This window comes from Dinoponera quadriceps, unplaced genomic scaffold, assembly GCF_001313825.1.
Source record: "Dinoponera quadriceps isolate SergipeBrazil2010 unplaced genomic scaffold, ASM131382v1 scaffold120, whole genome shotgun sequence".
In the NCBI taxonomy this organism is placed as follows: domain Eukaryota; kingdom Metazoa; phylum Arthropoda; class Insecta; order Hymenoptera; family Formicidae; genus Dinoponera; species Dinoponera quadriceps.
The window spans coordinates 2,878,448-2,898,214 of NW_014554309.1; the positions used below are offsets into that span (position 1 = coordinate 2,878,448).

General features: G+C 37.5%; 5 protein-coding genes across 17 annotated transcripts in view; 2 read left to right on the forward strand and 3 right to left on the reverse strand.

The window, feature by feature from the left end:
• The window catches only part of LOC106744922 (cleavage and polyadenylation specificity factor subunit 6), a 17,594-nt gene extending 11,444 nt beyond the window's left edge, over positions 1–6,150 (forward strand). For 6 of the 8 annotated variants that reach the window (XM_014620091.1, XM_014620133.1, XM_014620072.1 and 3 more), the window contains one exon: positions 310–1,320. In XM_014620091.1, coding sequence (XP_014475577.1) covers positions 310–484 — 175 coding nt within the window. In that variant the 3' untranslated portion in view covers positions 485–1,320. Of the gene's footprint in view, positions 1–309 lie in introns of all 8 variants that reach the window. The other 2 variants (XM_014620082.1, XM_014620101.1) reach the window with 2 other exon arrangements.
• A 517-nt stretch (positions 6,151–6,667) lies between these two features.
• Positions 6,668–10,765, reverse strand: LOC106745927 (Hermansky-Pudlak syndrome 5 protein homolog). Its single transcript, XM_014621955.1, has 6 exons — positions 10,419–10,765; positions 9,896–10,006; positions 9,498–9,731; positions 7,647–9,388; positions 7,474–7,585; positions 6,668–7,254 (listed from the first exon to the last, which is right to left on the reverse strand). The coding sequence occupies exons 1-6, from the start codon at positions 10,551–10,553 to the stop codon at positions 6,982–6,984; spliced, it is 2,607 nt and encodes an 868-aa protein (XP_014477441.1). The 5' UTR covers positions 10,554–10,765; the 3' UTR covers positions 6,668–6,981.
• An 83-nt stretch (positions 10,766–10,848) lies between these two features.
• LOC106745933 (RNA-binding protein 28) lies at positions 10,849–14,563 on the reverse strand. Of its 2 annotated transcripts, none has more exons than XM_014621969.1 (11): positions 14,308–14,563; positions 14,066–14,208; positions 13,740–13,908; positions 13,241–13,494; positions 12,848–13,155; positions 12,339–12,732; positions 12,087–12,249; positions 11,788–12,005; positions 11,563–11,712; positions 11,198–11,467; positions 10,849–11,095 (listed from the first exon to the last, which is right to left on the reverse strand). In XM_014621969.1, the coding sequence occupies exons 1-11, from the start codon at positions 14,324–14,326 to the stop codon at positions 10,970–10,972; spliced, it is 2,214 nt and encodes a 737-aa protein (XP_014477455.1). In that variant the 5' UTR covers positions 14,327–14,563; the 3' UTR covers positions 10,849–10,969. The 2 variants fall into 2 exon arrangements, with proteins under 2 accessions (XP_014477455.1, XP_014477465.1); XM_014621979.1 differs by having other exon boundaries at positions 10,849–11,092; positions 14,308–14,562.
• A 186-nt stretch (positions 14,564–14,749) lies between these two features.
• On the forward strand, positions 14,750–16,388 carry LOC106745948 (protein Simiate). 5 transcript variants are annotated; one of them, XM_014622033.1, is made up of 5 exons: positions 14,750–14,859; positions 14,953–14,996; positions 15,083–15,103; positions 15,172–15,243; positions 15,309–16,388. In XM_014622033.1, the coding sequence occupies exon 5, from the start codon at positions 15,469–15,471 to the stop codon at positions 16,261–16,263; it is 795 nt and encodes a 264-aa protein (XP_014477519.1). In that variant the 5' UTR covers positions 14,750–14,859; positions 14,953–14,996; positions 15,083–15,103; positions 15,172–15,243; positions 15,309–15,468; the 3' UTR covers positions 16,264–16,388. The 5 variants fall into 5 exon arrangements, with proteins under 5 accessions (XP_014477519.1, XP_014477492.1, XP_014477501.1 ...); XM_014622006.1 differs by having other exon boundaries at positions 14,953–15,103; XM_014622015.1 differs by having other exon boundaries at positions 15,083–15,243.
• Positions 16,372–19,694, reverse strand: LOC106745942 (4-hydroxybenzoate polyprenyltransferase, mitochondrial). The gene is made up of 7 exons (XM_014621993.1): positions 19,323–19,694; positions 18,664–19,012; positions 18,366–18,532; positions 18,152–18,299; positions 17,880–18,073; positions 17,622–17,810; positions 16,372–17,533 (listed from the first exon to the last, which is right to left on the reverse strand). Exons 2-7 carry the CDS (start codon positions 19,010–19,012, stop codon positions 17,351–17,353), a joined length of 1,230 nt encoding a protein of 409 aa, XP_014477479.1. The 5' UTR covers positions 19,323–19,694; the 3' UTR covers positions 16,372–17,350.
• Between the last annotated feature and the right edge of the window lie 73 nt (positions 19,695–19,767).

A 19,767-nucleotide genomic window follows, 5' to 3' on the forward strand; every position in this document is an offset into this window, starting at 1 on the left:
AAACTTCGACGAACATATATTATTTTGTTCTTATTTTTATCCATTAAACGTATTTGCGCAATTTGACCGTCAAAATGTGAGGAGACCTATATGTGTGCATATATCCACAGACATAGATAAATATGTATGTACACACGCACATACACACATGTACACTTGGTCTTTCTTTTGTAAAACATATTTTATTCGCGAATAACATGATCGCGATGTGCTTAACGTTCGTAATAAAATGAACTTTCATAGGTATAAGAAAGTAAACACACAAGTAGCATTAAAGTAAGATAATTGGCTGACGTGTGACTTGTGTAGGTATTATGATGATCGCTACAGAGAGCGCGAGCGAGACAGAGATCGGGAACGAGAATCAAGCCGAAGACCATCCGAGCGGGAACGGGAACCGGAACGGGAACGAGAACGGGAACGAGAACGAGAACGAGATCGACGCGACGAAAGAGGAGACTCCTCGCACCGTTCAAGACACTAAAACGGATTGTCAGGAAAGGAAGAAAGCATCGAAGGCACAACAAATGTGTACCATCACACATTGCGATCTCCTTATTTCTCGGAGTAGACTATTGTGTCGCATTAATGTGTTCACGATACACGTGGCACCCAAACATTTTTAACGACGAGCGAGAATATCGAGATATTCATTTTGTGTAAGACAAATGTTCAACTGGCGATTTCCAAGTTGTTGCTTATCCTACTTAAAGTAGTCCGACGTAACAGACTTACATTGTAGAATTCGAAATGTTCTTTGTCTTTTCTTTTTCTGGAGATTTTTGAACTCGAGCTCAGTGTAGAATTATTATCGTAAAATATCTTCTATAATTGCAAAACTCTTTTGTCTTGCATTATATACATACACATATATTAATATGATAGTGCACTATATATATATATATATATATGTATACATATTATGTCTATGTAACGGTGTTACAATTAAGGAAATATCCATTTAGTCTGAGAGTGTAGGTTTGTAAAACAAATGTCTATTATCGCGCTTGAAATGTCGGGAACAAGTTGGAGGAGAGGGAGAAAAGGAACACGATGCGCGGGAAACTGCAGTTTCGCGATGAGAAGAGGAAGAAGATAATGCGCAGAAAAGCAAAAAATAAGCGGAAAGAGACAGACAGACAGACAGACAGATAAAGAGAGAGTGAGAGGGGTAGGGGGGAGATGGAGAGATATATATGCATACGAAGGGAAGAAGAACGAAGACATCGGCGCGAGAGAATCAATCCATCGGACTTCTAGCTGCACGACGATGCAAGATTGTATCTTAACATAATACATATATACGCTTTCAAAAATATATATACCAAATATGTCTTTACTTTATTCATCTGTACACACAAATTCCTGATAACAAACAAAAGAGTGTGTTTTTGTTTATATGCGATTTCACGTACGAAAAGAGCTCTCGAGCTCAATAGCCGAGTTTTCGAAAGGCGACACCGTCGCGCGTCAAATATTTCTCAATCCTCTGGTGCGTGTCGTCATTCTTTGCGTAATTCGCAAAATCTTGTATCTTTTATGTCGCGAGACAGCTCAGAGGATTAACAACAGCAAAGAAAAAAAAATGTGTATCGTCATACGAAACAAATCTTGAAAGTGATTCTAGACGGTTCGCCTTTTGAAAAAAGAAAATTGAAAAATGATGAAAGTATCGATGATGGAATACGTTTTATAATAAGAACAACTAGGAATAAATGCGCTATTATTATGTCTGTGAAAATACTATACAAAAAATTATTATTCAAGATAGGCATTTTTTGTATACAAACGTAAGTTCTATAGCTATACTATTACATATGTTATTACATGTACAGTGATAAGCTGTAATCCTGACCTAATCTAACGTTATTAGGATATGAAATGATTCATAGAAGAAGATAATTTCGTGAAGCATTTTATATAACGCAATTATTCCTACCGAGAACCAACAAACCCCTGACCCTTTGTGTTGTAAGTTATTATAAGACTAGGTTGCAAAAAAAAATGCATGATACTTCCGTTACACTCACGTCCTGATGTGTTATTTGAGCAACACAGCCAATGATTATTATTGACTTTAACAAACATGTAGTATTAAGAAAATCCAAAGCCACTCTATGGAATATATGCTGATAGTCAAATTATTTGGTTAATATAAAGTGTAAGATAAGGTGACACAGCATTTGTGTATCAGAAAATATTGATACGTTATCTGATACACCATGAATTATAAATTCTATAACTCTGACGAAACTAAAACAATTTGACTATAAGTATAGTTTCCTCGCGAGCCAGCGATATTATATCAAAACACTCCGCATAACGGAGTCGTTGATTCTAAAAATACCAAAATCCCTTAAAAATTGACTTTGACATGGAAATTACTAATATGCTCGATACGTTTAAACTGTGTACACATTCCATTTTCTAAGAACAAAGTCATCAATATTTATTCCCTTGCGAATTTATGAGATAACAATTTTAAGATTCCCAATGAATTCTATTAAATTTACACTATTCCGAAGTAATCATAAAACCTAAGGAAAGTAAGAGCGGAAAAAAAATATTTTTAAAGAGACATTTTTTATACATGTAATTTAATCTCTCCGAGGTATATGAGATGAGAATATTTTTCCGATTTATGTTTTAATTTAATCGGATGATGGTTCTTTTAGTTTTGTGCTCAAGACTAGCTTAATAATGCATAAGAATGAAATTTCATCCATCTCTTTCTTTCTTATATTTTAGAAAAGAAAGGAGTGAATTTTTTGGAGAAAGGCATGTGCCTTTTATACATATTCTGTGTATATCTTCAACAGCGAATTGTCGTGCAAATGTTTCTGCCGCGTTGTATTTTATAAATTGAAAAGAATTGTAATTCATTGTAACGCGATCCCGACAAACAGAACTTTCTATGCTGGAATTCTTTATGAGCACATACACATCTCCAGTGTTTGTATAAGTTTTCAAGACTGTTAAAAGAATGAAGATACGTCCAACATTATGATTGACAAAGAAGCGCTTGAAAAAGTTTTTTTTTTCTTTGGAGACAGATTATTTTTGCACGAGTTATATTTACATGTCCAATGTTTTTATTTATGTCGAAAAAAGCAATGCGCACATAAGGAATGACTCTTTCACCCATTACAAAACATATTATTAAAAGTTTCACAAAATAATAAAGAGGAATTTCTATTAGATATCTCGTGTCGAAACGAAATTTTTAAATCGTTTAAGAACAAATCAGACTTTTATTACTTGAATGACGCGAAGTTGCGTTGTGAAACTTTTTACAAGCTTGTAAAATTGCGATTACGCGACTCATGTTTGTCATACTTTTAAAACAGTCGACAGATTTTAACTCGTACTTAAATACGCGACCCGAAAGTATTTAACTTGTAATTGACTGTTCATATTGTATACAATCATTTACCAAAGCGCAACCGTACATGTGATGGAAATTATGTATAGTATTGGCATGTTATATGTTGGCTAAATGTCAACACACATAAATCGCTTACTACTTCTTTAATTGAATTATCGCTGAGAACGGTACAATTCCGATACGTCAGTATTGGATCTTAAAATGTTATTTTTTTCGTTTCATTGCACGCGCGTACTGTTCCTTAAGATTTTCAAGAAACTTTGCGCATGTACACAATAGAAATACGGAACCGTTCTCACATCCAGTATTGTCGCAATTTTTGATAATTTACATTGAAATGCTGTCATAGAGAAGCGCTTCATATAATTAATTAACGAGTTAACCGTTTTACGAATATCTGTTGAGAAACGTTATAAGAGAAATCGCGCACAACACAGACAACACATATGTACCAATTTTTTTAAATCTTAAACTTGCTATGTGTGTGTGTGTGTGTGTATATATATATATATATATATGTGTGTGTATATATATATATATATATATCGTTTAATTAATCCCACGTGCTTGCATTTTAGTAATCGGTTATATTAATAATTTCATCTATTAGAACCCCACTGTTGATGTTTTGTGCGTGGTTTCATAATTTCACACAACCGTCTATATAATTTATTTCTATACATATATATTTATCAATTTTTAACTATCAGACTTTGTTTACTAAGCACATGATGATCTCATTGAGGGAGCGAGAGAGAGAGAGAGGGAGAGAGAGAAAGAGAGAGAGAGAGAGAGAGAAAGGTAGAGAAAGGTAGAGAAAGGTAGAGAAAGGTAGAGAAAGGAAGAGAGTGGTCTGTATATTCCTCAGACTCGAAATCGCGATCATCGCGACGATCTACTATAAGTCTCATCGTTTATGCGATTATTTGTCATATCTTTGATTTCATGTAGCGTTTTATTTGCGTAACATAATAATGATCGCTGTCGTGCTAGATGCACGAGGTAAAGTTGCCTGGGAGAGAGAAATGTATAAGGACTTTTAATGGGTAAGTGCAACACAGAATGTAGCTCTATATTTAATTATACTTAATTTTAAGCGTATTATTTTGTATACAAAATACGAATACAGATATGCACGTTCCTTCACGAGAAATACGCGGACACATTCATATTTTAATATCATTTGTGATACTCATATTAGAAAAAGAAAGGAATGCCTGTAACTGATCCAGTGTGCAATCGTAATTAATTATTTTGCTCGGAAACTATGTTAACGCATTGTTCACTTTGCAATTGTGCGCATTGTGCAATTTGCAATTAACAAAGTATCTTAGTGCATCGTCTTTTTTGTGATATATGCTCGAGTCATTAACTAATCGAATAGTGTTAATTGCAGTGCGACAAGCAATGCGTTAGGAATCTGTCATCTATTTTCTCTTTATAATTCGCGATGTCGCTATAAATATTTATTGCATCAAGCGAAATCACGAGGAAATATGTTAATCGTGTGCATTACGGTGTAGTTACCAATGCATATATATTTTCCCCTCTTTCTACCTCTCTCACTTTTCTCTCTACTCCACTTTCTCTCTTTCACTCACTCCCTTCATTGCCAATATATCAAAACAGGCAGCTCCATTTTACGTAGAATTTAATTGATGCAATGTCGATTTTAACAACATCGCTGACATTCCAAAAACGCTGATCAATGCGGTCACATGTGCAAAGATAGGAGCATAAAGTCAACAAATGTTATATGAAATAAAAGTTTCTCCGCTTCTAAATTATACTGTAAAATTGGCCAAAGATAGACATATTTTATAGCACGAATGTTGCGATCTTTTAGCATTTAGATGTCTTTTACGCTACTCTACAATTATATAAAGGCAGATCCTTTCATTCAATGTTTATTAATGATATCCGCTATGAAACCTAAGACAAAACACAAAATATCGTTAAATTATTTCATTGTACAAATGTAACTCGATACATTGCTCAACAAACGGATATATATATATCAGAGATTTATAAGACAAAACCAAATACTGCCTCGGTTACATACAATTATACATAGGAGAAAATTGCTATATATGTGCGTTATACACACACACACACACACACATATGTTTTACATGTGTTAACGCAGTATAACTCCATCAGTATCTATCGCTATCAGCTTTCTATTATTTATCTATTTTTTTATAATCTTATATATACAACGTAATTTTATAGGTAAAGTACAAAGCTAACCATTTAGCAAAAAGACCATCTGGTCACGTTTGTGATAAAATCGCAATACGTAAAGAATTGTACATTTTATTGTTATTTCAACTGTGATATTAATGTACAGAAGCACACTTGTTAACAAATATTTTTCTAAAAAGTTAATGTGATTCTACGAGATATATTCTTCTCGCGTTTTACTTTTATACATAAAAAAGGTAGAATATTTCTTCGAAGCCACTTGCTCCACGACATGCTCATAATGATAGAAATCAAGATTTTGTAAACAATTTTTATATAAAATTTATTTAACTTTGAAAATCGCGCGCGCACACACACACGCACGCAACACACACACACACACACACACACGTTAATATTTAATCATCTGCATATTTTTTCACAATTTTGCCGCCACTATAACATTATATACGTAATACAATACATCGCGATGACTCGAACGTTTGTAAAAAGAGCATTGCGTTATATTTAAAATCAATGTAATGAATAATCATTGATTAAGATTTTAAGTTTTTATTTCATTAATGTGTAATCATTTTTATAAAACCAAAAACACCAGTTAAAAATGTCAAACGTAATTAAACCGCAATCTTACCGATTATGTATGATAGGCCGTATTTAGGGACCTTTTACTGCACATTGTACATGTATAATTGTAATAATATGATAGTATGAATCTCAATATCGTCAAGTAAGGTAAGTGATGAGACAAATAATGTAATATTTATGGAAATGTCGATGTATATTTGCCTGAATTTCGTGTCGGAATGAAATAAGCGGCGGTCGAAAATCACGCGAGAAAATTTTATTCCGTATATCGTACTAGAGTAGATTTGGGAATTCTTTGTATACGAGAGCAATTTCTCAGTTATAGTTGTAATTAATTACATTCTCCGATCTCTTACGCCTCTCACATTACATACAAAAAATATGATTAATCTTGATTAGAGAAAAAAGTGGTAAATCGGCAAAAAGTATATATATATATATATATATATATACTTAATAATATATATATATATATATATATATATATTACTTATTAGCTACTTAAGTATATATATATATATTACTTTCTATCGAGGTGATACGATTATGTGTGATCTCTGTATTATAACGATTTTATTATCTGCCTACAGTTTAAGATATTGCGAGTAATCGTTCGTTCTATTTTCGACTGTGATAACAAATGTAGCGTGATAATAAATCCAAATATTTGTGACAAGAGATAATTGTAAAAAATAATAAAGATGCATTCGGAAGAGAGAACCGATTGATCTGAAAGAAAAAAAAAAAAAAAAAAAGAAAACGTATTAAGCGTGTCTAACGAGTAGCATCGCGCAATGTACTTTTTATTGACTCGTATTTACAATATGGTGAAGATTACATCTAGTGAGCTTTCTTTCTATCATACAATTAACATGATAGGCGTGACCGCAACGGAAGATCGCGACTCCCTTGTTACCTAGCAGAATTGGCGTCTGCAGGGACAAGGTGCAGCACGGGCATGTCAGTGATTTAGTCCGATGGCGCATCCCCCAGTGATGAGCGGCAGTGCCGAACATGCTCGTATCCGTCGGTCGCCGTGTGTCTTTCTCGAGAGCTTTCGCCAGTTGATCACGCACCTGTCAAACAAGTCCCTTATATTTCATCGTTTTCGCGTAATTCTAATCGCACGATTATTTCTCTCGTTATCAACGATCATTTTTGCCTTCTCTTCCGGAAAATAATATCAGTTTCCTGCCAAAGTTTCAAAATTTCTTCAGCGATATGAGATCACGCGATGAACACAGCACCAAGAGTAACATAGATTTCATCACGTGCGATGGAAGCAACGAGATTACCTGCGACGAGCACATTGTACCAAAGTCTGCCGACAGCTGGTTACTCGGAGTGAACGATGTCCTCAGGCCGTGGTGATGTAGAATCTTGGTGAATACGATCGACTGGAATATGCTGCGAACAGAAGAATACTTGAGTTAGCTGCTGCTCGGCCAAAATAACGATAGCGGCGTACGTTTTGTCCGGCAGGGGGATGTCCGGCATCATGCTCTGCAGCCTGATTAAAAAGGCCGTGGCCTCGTCCGGTCCTTCTCTCGCCATGACCTGCCGTGCAATCCCGGTCCAATCGATCGACACGTCGGGCTTGTCGGCGAGAGGCGTCGCGCAGAACAGACAAGTGCCGTTCTCGATCTCGCTCACGCACGCTGCCACGCAACTCCACTGTTGCTCGTTGAGCGCCGGCAGCAGGAAGGACAGCACGACGTTGTCTCCGGTCTGAAGGCACTGTCTCAACACGTCGTCCAGAGCGTCGCGTCGCTGCAGACGAACGGCCAGGTACTCGCGCCACATGTAAGGTACCCTGTCGCAGATATTGCCGCATTCCTCCGGCTGGTGATCAGCGAATCTCGCGATCAACGTCCGGCCGATCGGCAGGAATTTCGGCTCCGCGGCGTTCCGGTTCATCGGGCAGGGGTAGCCGCAGCCGCATCTGGCGTAGCTCGGCGCGTTGATGTCGACGAACGCTCGGACGAATTGCCGCACGACGCGATCATTGCCGGTCGAGCGCAGCACCTGCACGGGGGTGTTCTCCAAGAAGGAGTTGTAGCAATGCAACTCCGCGGCGCGCGTGACCTCGTGCGAGTCCTTGTACGACTCCTTGATCGCTCGGATCCTCCCGTCGATCTCCGAAAGGATCCCCTCGACCTCCGCCTCCGACAGGCCGGCTCTGATGCTGTTCGCCAGAGCGTAGACCGGATCTAAGTCGCAGCGCAGCCCGTTATCAGACTCGGATGACGTCGAATCGCTCGACGCGACCGTCTTCTCTTCGCTGGAGGGGGAGGTTTCGCAACGAGCTCTTTCGTCGATGTCGTTCTCGCGATGTACGGAGTTCAGTTTGGCCGGTCTGCCGCCGGATCGCAGGAGCGCCATTAGCGGCCGCAGCGCTTCTTCCTCCGAGTCGAGCAGCTCGATCATCTCCCTCTTGGCGATCGAGGACAAGTGCCTCCTGTAAAGGGTGCAAGCGTCCAGACACGCGCGATATTCCTCGCGGCGATACAGCCGTAGTATCAATGCGCCGATCGACGATAACGTCAGGCAATGGAACTCGCCGTCACCGGTCATCAGGTAAATCTTGTCGCCCGCGACCGCAATCATGCTGATGCTCGCGAACTCGTTGTTCCACAGCAGCACGCTCGCGCTCGCGGGATCGACGACGTACAGGCCGCCGCTCGTGTGAGAGAGCAAGTATTTGCGCGCGATTACGAAGAGGTGCGAGAAGTTGACGGACTGGGCCGGCCACTCCGTTTGTTGTTCCTCGGCGCCGCTGCCCGGTCGGAAGATCAATCTCGGAGGCATGGCTAGCGCCTCTCTCAACTGGTGCGTCTTCACGACCACCCCGTCAGCGGACACCTCCCACAGTCGCGAGCCCGGTCGGGCGCAAAATATCTTCGGGCAGTTCTCGCTCGAGATGTTGCTGTCGGAGATCAGGCTGAACGTGCCGCGTCTCGAGTCGTTCCTCGGCGTCGTCTCGACGTCCGACGTGACGCCGCTCTCCGTGTTCGCTTCGAAAAAGCACGCGCCGAATTCACCGTTGCGCGCCTTGTTGCCTATCTGTTTGTACTGCTCTCGCACCGTGTCGCAAATGTAACAGCGCGTTATCGTGGAGACCAGCAGCATAGACGAGCAGAAGTTCAACTGCACGACGCCGGAGTCCAGATTCATCAGCGTGTAGACTCGAGTTTGAAACATTCCGTTCACCTGAGCGCAGTGTTAACAAATACTTCTTATCGCATACCAGCAGAAACCGTTGTAGGAATTTGTGTTAAACGAAAGCATACACTGCTGCACGATTGGTTCGCAAACTTACTGTAAATATCGACGACACCATGACGGAGACCCTACCGACCGCATCTCCAATGTATACTTCGGTGCTATTCTTGTTCCAACAGAGGCAGGTGATTTGCTTGTGTATATGCTCCGTAGACACCGCCATCAGTCGTGGAGTAGGCTTTAGAAAGACTAGACATACAGTATCACGTGTTGTTGTTAAGGCTATAGTCTTTTCGTCAGGTGATATCGTCACATGTGTAACCGCACCCTCCTGAAATTTGGAAACAAGACTAATCAACAGAGACCTTTGCACGGATCCATTTACTTGATACTTGATATGTAACTGAAATTATACTCCTGATAATATTATGACCGACATAAAGAAAGATACGATTCGATGAGTTGAAAAAGACTAAAAAAGGGATTGTCACTCACCGACAGAGGTATTATTTGCAGGAACGAGCATGTCTCTCTGGAGAACAGATATAAACTGCCACTGGTTGAGCCAAGTATGATATAATTCAGGGAAACGTTGAAACATGAGTACTGTAATTTGTATTATGTAAATATACACATACATATCGAACACTTTCAATGAGATGATATGCAATTAGGTGAATGAAACTGCCGGATGCGCGAGAGTATTGAAATTTTGTGAAAAAATTTTAGCTATCTGCATCGCTCGCGTAATTTCCCTAATAATGTAGACTACTATAACGTAATGCTATTGATAAATTAGCAACAATGCAAAAGGGAAGGATTACATACTAAACAACAGTTATTTTTATCGTAGACTCAAAATCAGCTGACTGGAGCAGACAAGTCGCGTGACACTTTTGGCACCAGTTGACTAATGCGTGTATGTCTTATCCACCGCACAACTTAACCTCGCTGACTTAGCATCGAGTACTTGCAAAGATGCATACATTTCATCGAGTTCTATCTACGGCATATGTACCTTTATTCGTTGTGTCGAGTTGATCGGTTTGTACAGAACACTGTTGATTTCCTCACATTCCGACAGAACATAAGGCAAGTCCAGCGAGGCGCAGTGCATTTTCGTCCAGCATCTTCGATAATGGCTGCTCTCCATTTCTATGCCTTGTCCGACACAACCGTCTCATTGGCTACGTATTATCTCGAGATAATACGCAGCCAATAAAACAACCATTGATACACAAGAAATCGTGCAAGTGTTAAGTTGTATTCACACTAGGGCGTATTGTATTTCCGAGTTGGCTTTTCTCTCCCACAATTCTTTAACTTTCTATTATAAAACAATTATTGTTATTTTTAATTGTTTGTGCAAACGCGTCACTTCGAATTTTTAATAAAGAATAGATCAAACTGGAGAAAAATACGCATTAATGAAAAAAAAACTAGAAAAATTTGACAGATACCCTGTGTGTGTATATATATATATACACACACTTTTGCTCTTTTATTAAAGTACTACAAATATTTAATTATCATCACGATAGGATATTCTTTCTCACGCCAAAATGTACATTAAGAATGGCTCGAGGTTTCTTCGTACCACTTTGATTTTCTCAAGTCCATTCCTTTCAGTTTGCTTTTGTAACTATCAACAAGTTTATTAAAGGTTACATCGTCTGCTTCCAATTTTTTCGTCTGCTTTGTGAAAAGATAAAAAGAAAGAGAAGATTAATAAGAACAAATCTAGTGTGAACAAAGTAAAATAGATACGTAAAATAGATAAGTAGATAAATGTCTCACCGGCGCGTTATTGTTCTCTTGCTTTTTCTTTGTTTTCTCCTTCTTTATAACTTTTTTTCGTACGACTTTTTTGCACGATTTTTCATCAGAGTCATTCAATTTTCTCATTTTAACTCGTTTGTTCGGCAGCTCTTCCACTTTGACATCTTCGGCCTTCCGTTTTTCTTTGTGCTTCGAACATAATGGATTATGCTCGCGACTCTTCTGAATTCTTCTTTCCTTTGCGTTCACCATAATGCGATTTTCTATCGAGAATCCGATGATTGGTCTCTACATCGAGTTTATGAAGAAGGAGATGTTTTATCGAAGATTTTATAAGAAATAAATGATGGTATTTTAACGACAGTCAAAATGTATAATATTACCCTGCTTTTAGAAAAGATATTCGGATTGTTGTTTAAACTTCTCAAAGCTTTGAGTGCGTCTTCGTGAACAGTGAACGTAACAAAACCGTACTCTTTCGATTTTCCCCTTCCAGTTGCATCGACATTTTTTAAATCACGCATAACGCGTGCCTTGAAAAATTGTTTAAATCGTCACACACAGATAAATCTCCTTGAATGCAACATGTTATGTTAAAATGTAATTACCTCCTTAATCACAGCCTTAGGGCCGCTGTGATTCTTAAACAATTGTCTAAATTTAGCATCGTCGAGATTGAGCGGTAAATTGTGTACAACAAGCCGCACTCTCGACACGAACATATTCAAGTTGCGCAACATCTGCGACTTCCATTGTTCCAATTTCAGACGCTTTGCCATATCAGAAACTGATACTTCCGCCGCAGCTGAGCTTCCGGCCAACACAGCTAAAAATATCCACAATTTAAATTTCCCTATACAACAATATAACGAAGCAATATTTTGCGCAGTGAAAAATAGTGAATCACCTCCTTCTTTAACGAGGTACAAATTCCTAGAATCCTTGATCCTCCGTTGCTTCAAGCTCTTCTTATTTTCAACTTCATTTCTGCATAATGCTCGGTGCGCCTCAATTATTTGATCGTGCATACGTAATTCGGTCGATAAACATCTTTCTGCACTGGTGATATTCTGCAAGAGAATCGTGTAATATTAAGATGATAATTGAGATGGAATTCGCGGAGAAATTTTGCGAGTGAAGGTAAATCGGAAAACCTTGCCTTGAATTTCACGAATGCGGTGCCTTTTGAATGTTCAGTTAGACGATCAATGCATACGAGAGCATAATATACTGGACCGAATTGCTCCATGTATCCTTTAAGCTCGTTATTCTTAATGGAGAATGGTACATTCTTTAAGAATACTGTTCTGCCTTCATTAACGTCATCAGATATTCGCTGTTTCACCTCTCCCTCGTCACTTCTTTCCTCCTCTTTAATGAAATCCTTAATTCCATCGTCCCCATCCTCGTCATCATTATCACCACTATTGTCATCATCATCGCTATCATCAGCGCTTTCATCTTCGCTATCGGTGTCTTCCGCAAGTTTAACTTCTTCATCATCAAATTCATCCTCCGTCTTTATACCATTTTCTCGAGTCGCGGCTTGCTTGCTGTAATATTGAAACCAGGAATATTATTTCGGAAAAATTACAAAGTATTGGAGTATACAAACTGGGAGGATTTTTTGGAAAGTTTTTCAAGCAGGATCCATTCACTTTCAATTACCTGTCTGACTCAGCATTTCCATCGTCAGAGTCGCTCTTATCGGTAGATTCACTTTTCACTTGAGGATTTACATTAGTTTCCGTACTATTCTTCAAAAACTTCTTCTTGGCTACAGCCCAATCGACTACAATAGCTCTGCCCGAAAACTGCTGCATGTTTGCATAATGTATGGCTTTTGCTGCACTTTGTACAAGATCGAATTGCACGAACGCGCATCCAATTCGCTTACCATCATTTCTCGTCAAAATCTTTATCTCTTCTATATTACCATATTGAGAAAAATATTCCTTCAAATCATCATGTGTGGCCTGAGGAAATATTTAGTAAAACTACTGATTATAAGAAGTTTCCGATACTCGAAATCATTCTTTCAACGATATGTGCAACAATTACCTGAAATGATAGATTTCGAATTACGATCCTGGCTCGTTTTTTCTGTTTCTTCATCCTCTGGAGCTTCCTACTTTTTTGCTGTTTTGCATTATTTTTTTCTTTGTGGCCTGCACTGTCTTCAACTGCATCACCTTCTTCTTTCTTGTCTTCAAAAGTATGTCCTTCATCGCTTTGTCCATTTTCACCAAGTCTTGCCTCAAGTTTCTTGCAGAACTTAGATTTTGATATAGCCCAATCGCTATTTATGATTCTCCCTAAAAATACAATTGTATACTAACCTACTTCAAATTGAGAACCTTTTACTAGTTTAATACTACAATATAGTGCAATATCTTCTAGCATTCTTTTTTAATATATATTAATAAGTATAAAATATAACTGTTATTGATCTATATAAGAGTTAATGACATAGATTCAGCTGTTAGTGTTGTATAAAAGTCTGTGGAAAACAAAAGATTAACGTAAAAAGTACTCTTACAAGGCACAAGTTCATTATTACCTAGAAAATCTTTTTTGTTGGTGTTAAATATTGCTTTTGATGCATCTTCCACATGCTTAAACTGTATGAAACCACATCCAACCAATTTTCCATTTGGATGCTTCAACAGATTTATCTCCTTGATTTCGCCAAATGGTTCATAAAATTTCCTCACATCTTTGTCTGTTACCTAACACGGAATAATGCAGAACAATTCTTGAAATCGTTAATAGGATAATAATCATAAAAATTTTACTTAAACTTGGTAGCCAAGCTTAGTTACACCTATATTATGTGTTACAAGTTAAATTTTGACACAATCTCATCTATCACTAGTATATAAATACCTTAAAAGGTAAATTCCTAACGATTATTCGAGCACTTTTATCATCTACACTTGTGTTTACACCATTATTTCCACTGATTTCAGACTTTTGGATCCTCCCCAATTTTACTTTTCTCCGATATGTCCACGATAATTTCTTTTGTCCTAAACAACGTGTGAATGTTACTTTACAAATAAAGTCAAAATTACGAATCAACATTAGCTGTGAATTATTTCATTCAAGAGTTGTTTTGCAGTTCTCACCAGAGGATGGTTTACCCATTACTTTTTATGCAAATCAATATCTCGGTTCTATAATAAGATATATTCGACAATAATAATTATCCACAAGCAAGATAAAACAATGACAAATTGTTGAATAATATTGCGTGACCTATAATAATTCAAATTCAAATAGTACAGGCAAATCTATTTCATAGGTTAGAATCACACTTTAGGCACGTTTTGCGGAGAGAATGAAGACATTCGAAAGAATCAAGATGGCAAACTCAAATGGCAGTCGAAAGTTTCCTAGAAATCATGCCGCCACCACAAAAAGTCGATTGTGGATGCTTTCCAGCAAGGAACAGTATTATGGCTTCTATCCGGCGATGGAAATTTGCTAATAAACTCCTAGTTCTTATCGAAAAACGACATGTTGATTGGCTACCACGCGAACTTCCGCCGCGCGTTGCCGCATCCTGTGGGCCTTTACATTTATGCATCAAGTAACGGCTAGTTAATCCGACTAACCTAAATTTGATCAAATGTAGTGAAATTGTACAAGTAAAGCAATATATTTTATATCGGCTGCAGGTATACAAATTTTTCGAAAGATCTTACTCATAAAATGACAATGTACGTTAATATATAATTTGTAATGATTTATGACATAATGGATATTTGCAGATGATAAGTCAGTCCCTCGCATGGTTGCATAACAGGGAATACATGTAATTTCGTTCAAACTTAAGTCTGAAAGATGCATTACAAATCGTTAGCTGTGCACAACGCTGCATGTAATTCGCTTTTTTATCAGTTTCAGGATTGCACAAACGAGGTAACAGTTTGTACAAAGGTGTCGCGTATCTAAAATAATTAACACGTCTCAACGCTCTATACTTGCAGCACCCATTTTTAAAATTTTTCGGATACTGCGATGAACTACATATAGCGATGAGCAGATGTATAAAAGAGCAAGTAAGTTTCCCTCGTGTGATTCTTCCATACTACAAATATATAAATAATTTTATCAATTGTTACAGAGGGAAATTCGTAGAAGAGATAACGTGCTACACGGAAGCAAAAGATTAGAAAAGGAAAATACATTAAGCAAAGAAAATAGTGATTAACTGTGTGAATTATATATACAGATATAATAGTAATTTAAATTTGATACAGCTGGTGTAGAGCTTGGTATTTAATATGAATTCACTACGAGCAAACGATAATATACCATTGAACAAGCGCTTCAAGCCAGATGATGATTGCAAATATGAAAAAGAAGAGTGTGAAAACATGGAAGAGAAAAATGCAAAGGAAGATTTTCTTGAAAAGGCAGAGGAACAAGAGAACAATATAGTGGAGAATGACGACAAGGCATCAGCAGTTACAGATGATGAGACATTTCCATTTCCTCCTGATGGGGACATTTCTGACATGTTGGATGAAGTTCAGTATAACGGTTACTTTCCTACTGTTACTGAACGATACTTCACCACATACTATAAAATGAATGTACAATCACCTGGGGATGATATCTGCATACGCATACATAGCAATCGTATGTGTATGTTCTCTTTGGCGCCTAGCCACGTCATCTTCACGCAAGGTGATAGGGACATAACAAAAGTGGACTTCAAAATAAGTGACAAATTAGACCGAGCTCTGAATAAAGTCTCTGGAAAGAGCAAGCATGGTGGGCAAGCATTGCAAGCCAACTCGAATATCTGTACTGTGTTTTGTTCCGATGGGCAGAAATACTTAATTAAATGTTGTATGATAGGAAAGTTGGTGGAAGTTAACGAGATTTTATCGGAAAAGCCGCAACTTCTCAGGGAGCTGCCGCATAAAGGTGGATATTTGGCTATAATTTTGCCCAATATAAAACACCTGGAAAATCTGAGAACGTCTCTACTGACTCACGAGCAATATGTTAAACTTGTTGGAGAGAGAAGAAAAGAAGAACCTACGGCGGAATTGAAATGTGGGAGTAACTGACTCAATTTAAAACGACCAAATGTTGGCAGATAAAAATGAAACGACGTGAGGAAGTAATTCATGGAAAAATGCGTGATAATTAGAATAGACAGTTAGAATAGACAACAATTGATATTCAACATAAATTTTATTGTTTCTTACATTCCCATTTTTATGTTCCCATTTTCTTTCCCTCACTTTTTCTCGCAGAATCTCAATTTATACCTATTATTGATTACTACACAGGAGAACTTTTCTTTATAATGAAAGGTATTTAAAATTTTATCACAGATTCCTTTGTTCGCGCAAAATCACGTGTACGTTCTGTATATGCGGGATGTCCGATGATTATATCGAGATCCGTGGCGTGCGAACGGATTGAAAATCATGTGTCACTTTGTAATCGCAATAGTTAATGAGGAATTAATTAATCTGTATGAATCTAACGATCGCACAGTAGGTTGGTATAAAGACGAATGGCTTATCTCTGAAGATGTCCTAGCAACGATGAGCATTAACCGATTTCTAGAGGTGGAGCAACGCGGCATGTGAGGCTGTGTGTCGAACAAGAAACACGCCTGTCGCTCAACCAGTTGATTGTTACTTCACGGATGTCTTCAGAAGTAAGCTATTTTTATTTACATAGAGTCCGGTGTTTCTGATTTTTGCAAAATGGTACATTATTTCCCCGTTCAATCCGTTCGCACACCCGAAATCCCGAGATCCCGGGATCCCGAGATAATTATCAGACAACCTCTATTTAATCCATCGTATAGGCGCATTGAACTTGTCGCTAGATACGACAGCTGTCATACTTATAAATTAGGTCAAAATCTGAACAAAAAAGCCCATTTTGCGAAAAGAACATCGAATTGTTAAAAAAATCCTTTCTGTACATTTTCAACAATAATTAATAACTCGAAATTTTGCGTATTGTTCGCAAAATGGCTTTTTTGTTCTCCTCACGAAGGTAAATAGATCCCTATTGAACACTTTGTACACTAAATATTATGTTCTCAGCATTTCCATCTGGGATAATTTAAAAAATATATACTATATACTGATTCCCTGACTAGTGCAGTACCATGTTTTTTTTTTGGAATATTTATTATTGACAATTTATTGTATCTATACTTTGGTACGTGATGTTCCCGTCAACTTCTTTTTTTGCCAGCTTCTTTTTCATCAAGTTCCCCAACACAATACCGACAAAGAGTATCATGCCTACCCTGTGATTGGATACAAATTTCTTGGCGCAATCCGTAGAGTTATTAATATTTAAAGTGTATATCTGCAAAAAAAAAGGTAATAATTTCTTATTGTGAGATGCAATAACTTGAATAATTCTTTCAAATTCAAATTATTTTCTCAATGCTCACTTGACTACTAAGATGCGCTGCAACTACTCCAACGGCAGTGTAATAAGGCCAAGTTTGAGCAGCCAATACGCCTGAGGTAATTAAACTCACGAGCATCGCTATTGTGAATCCCGATAGATAAAATCTCGTGTCGTCACCGAATTTGATGGCTGTCGATTTAATGCCTAGCAGAATGTCGTCTGATCTATCCTAATACATGAAAGAAATTGAAGAGCAATGTGAGCAAATATGAAACATTGTTGAATATGTGGTACTCACTTGATGAGCATATATAGTGTCATATAGAATAGTCCAACAAATACCACCTATGTACATTGGTAAGCAGACGGACCAATTGCATGATCCATGTATAGCGGACCATCCTAATAATGCACCCCAATTAAATGTCATTCCCAAGATAAGTTGTGGCCAATATGTTACTCTTTTCATGAGAGGATAAGTTATTACCAAACCTAAAAGATAGCAGAATACATCATACATACTTGAATTCCATATATAAGCACCCTTCTAATGTATTATTTAAATAATACCTAGCGAACTAGCACCGAGAAATATGCTATACCAATTGAATTGTAATAATATAAGTAATCCCAAGCTCAGTTGTCCCGCCAAAAATATCACTGATTGTTCCAACGTTATTTGACCGGTTACCAAAGGCCTGTCCTTTGTTCTGGCTACCTAGTAACACAAATTCTTTATAGTGTGTGCGGTAGTATTGTGTGCAACGTTAAAATACTATTTTACCATTTTATCAAGGTCCCGATCCCACATGTCATTTATAGTACATCCTGCACCGCGCATTATGAATGCTCCTGTGCCGAAAAGCGCTAGAGTATAAGGATCCGGTAAAGCACCAGCAGGTGCTGCCATGGCAATGCTCCACCCACAAGGCCAAAATAATAGCCAGCTTCCTAAGAAGAAAATGTATTAATCGTTTCAGTGAGCGACGATATTTATAATGAAGAAAGCTATTTGATATTCATCAAATTGATATTAGCAATGATAATACTTATAATATTTGTTTCTTTCGAACAATGCATACCTATAGGTTTGTCCATCCTCATAAGCTTCAGATATGGTTGTACTTTGGGTGAAGCACTATTGACTAGTTTTGAAGCCAAACCTAAATATCTTCTCTGTTGTAAAGTTGTCAGCTTCACACGTGTTAATATATCACCCTTTGTCTTTAACAAAGAGTTGGTAGTTTTGTGTTCACTGAGATCTATTTTATTTTGTACTATAGATAAAGTACAAGCATCTACATAGGTTCTATCGTGTGTACAATTAGATGCTGAGCAGTTTAATAGCGTTGGATATGCTTTATATGACAGCAAACCACCAACTCCGGTGAATCGGCATCTTTTCACAACTAGTAATATTTGATTTTTCATCTGTAATAGTTACAGGAAATCTATAAGTTGTCATATTACATTGATTTGTCGGCTATACTGATTTTATCAGTGTTATCTTTTAAAAATTGCCAGAAGGATTTTACTCCCATTTGAGTTATAAGAGAGAAAATACGACGATAAGATATGACATATAAACAAAATGTTTCACCGAAATAAACTATTGATCAAATATAGTTAGAGTAAATAACTGTTGAGCGTTTGTTATTTTTAGTTTGTTCGCTTATAACAGAAACAGTTGTTAGCATAAAGATATAAAACAAATAAATTTTTGTAAAATAGATTTACTTTCCGCCGTTTTTGAAGAGCAATTGCAGTATAGCCGCAAACTTGTCTACTACACTTGTCAAATAAATTACAAACTGCAGTCAAGTTAAAATTTGCAGTGATGGCAAATAGTTTATTTTTGCTTATTGTATCACATATTGCAATATCCAACAGATTGTTGTTATCACTTATTTATTTTGGACAGTATATCGCCATCTTCCAACTTTGGGACTGCGTTCTTTTAGGACCTCAACCTTCGGTTAACTGATCTGCCGCTGATTAATCCATTGGAAATAGACTGACCAATCGCATTTGTCGTTGAGCAGAATTGACCAGAAATAAGCAATCACGGTTGAGCGACCAGTTATGAAATAACTAATTAAATGTGAAGGGAATAATCGATTTCTCAAGTTTTAAAATTGTAGACTAAAAGGAACGGTTGAAAATCACGCTTGTGAGCGTTTACAGCG

What these genes read in the sequence shown, in the direction of transcription:
- LOC106745927 (XM_014621955.1), bottom strand. Translation starts at nt 10,553, where the DNA reads ATGGAGAGCAGCCATTATCGAAGATGCTGGACGAAAATGCACTGCGCC. An exon ending in ACTCGACACAACGAATAAAG is followed by an intron (nt 10,007 to 10,418) that starts GTACATATGCCG and finishes TACAAATTACAG; the next exon opens with TACTCATGTTTCAACGTTTC. An exon ending in TGCAAATAATACCTCTGTCG is followed by an intron (nt 9,732 to 9,895) that starts GTGAGTGACAAT and finishes TCCAAATTTCAG; the next exon opens with GAGGGTGCGGTTACACATGT.
- LOC106745933 (XM_014621969.1), bottom strand. An exon ending in TTCGAAATCTATCATTTCAG is followed by an intron (nt 13,156 to 13,240) that starts GTAATTGTTGCA and finishes ATATTTCCTCAG; the next exon opens with GCCACACATGATGATTTGAA. An exon ending in AAGAGAACAATAACGCGCCG is followed by an intron (nt 11,096 to 11,197) that starts GTGAGACATTTA and finishes CTTTTCACAAAG; the next exon opens with CAGACGAAAAAATTGGAAGC.
- LOC106745948 (XM_014622006.1), top strand. Translation starts at nt 15,469, where the DNA reads ATGAATTCACTACGAGCAAACGATAATATACCATTGAACAAGCGCTTC.
- LOC106745942 (XM_014621993.1), bottom strand. Translation starts at nt 19,012, where the DNA reads ATGAAAAATCAAATATTACTAGTTGTGAAAAGATGCCGATTCACCGGA. An exon ending in ATCGGGACCTTGATAAAATG is followed by an intron (nt 18,300 to 18,365) that starts GTAAAATAGTAT and finishes TTGTGTTACTAG; the next exon opens with GTAGCCAGAACAAAGGACAG. An exon ending in TCTCGGTGCTAGTTCGCTAG is followed by an intron (nt 18,074 to 18,151) that starts GTATTATTTAAA and finishes GCTATCTTTTAG; the next exon opens with GTTTGGTAATAACTTATCCT.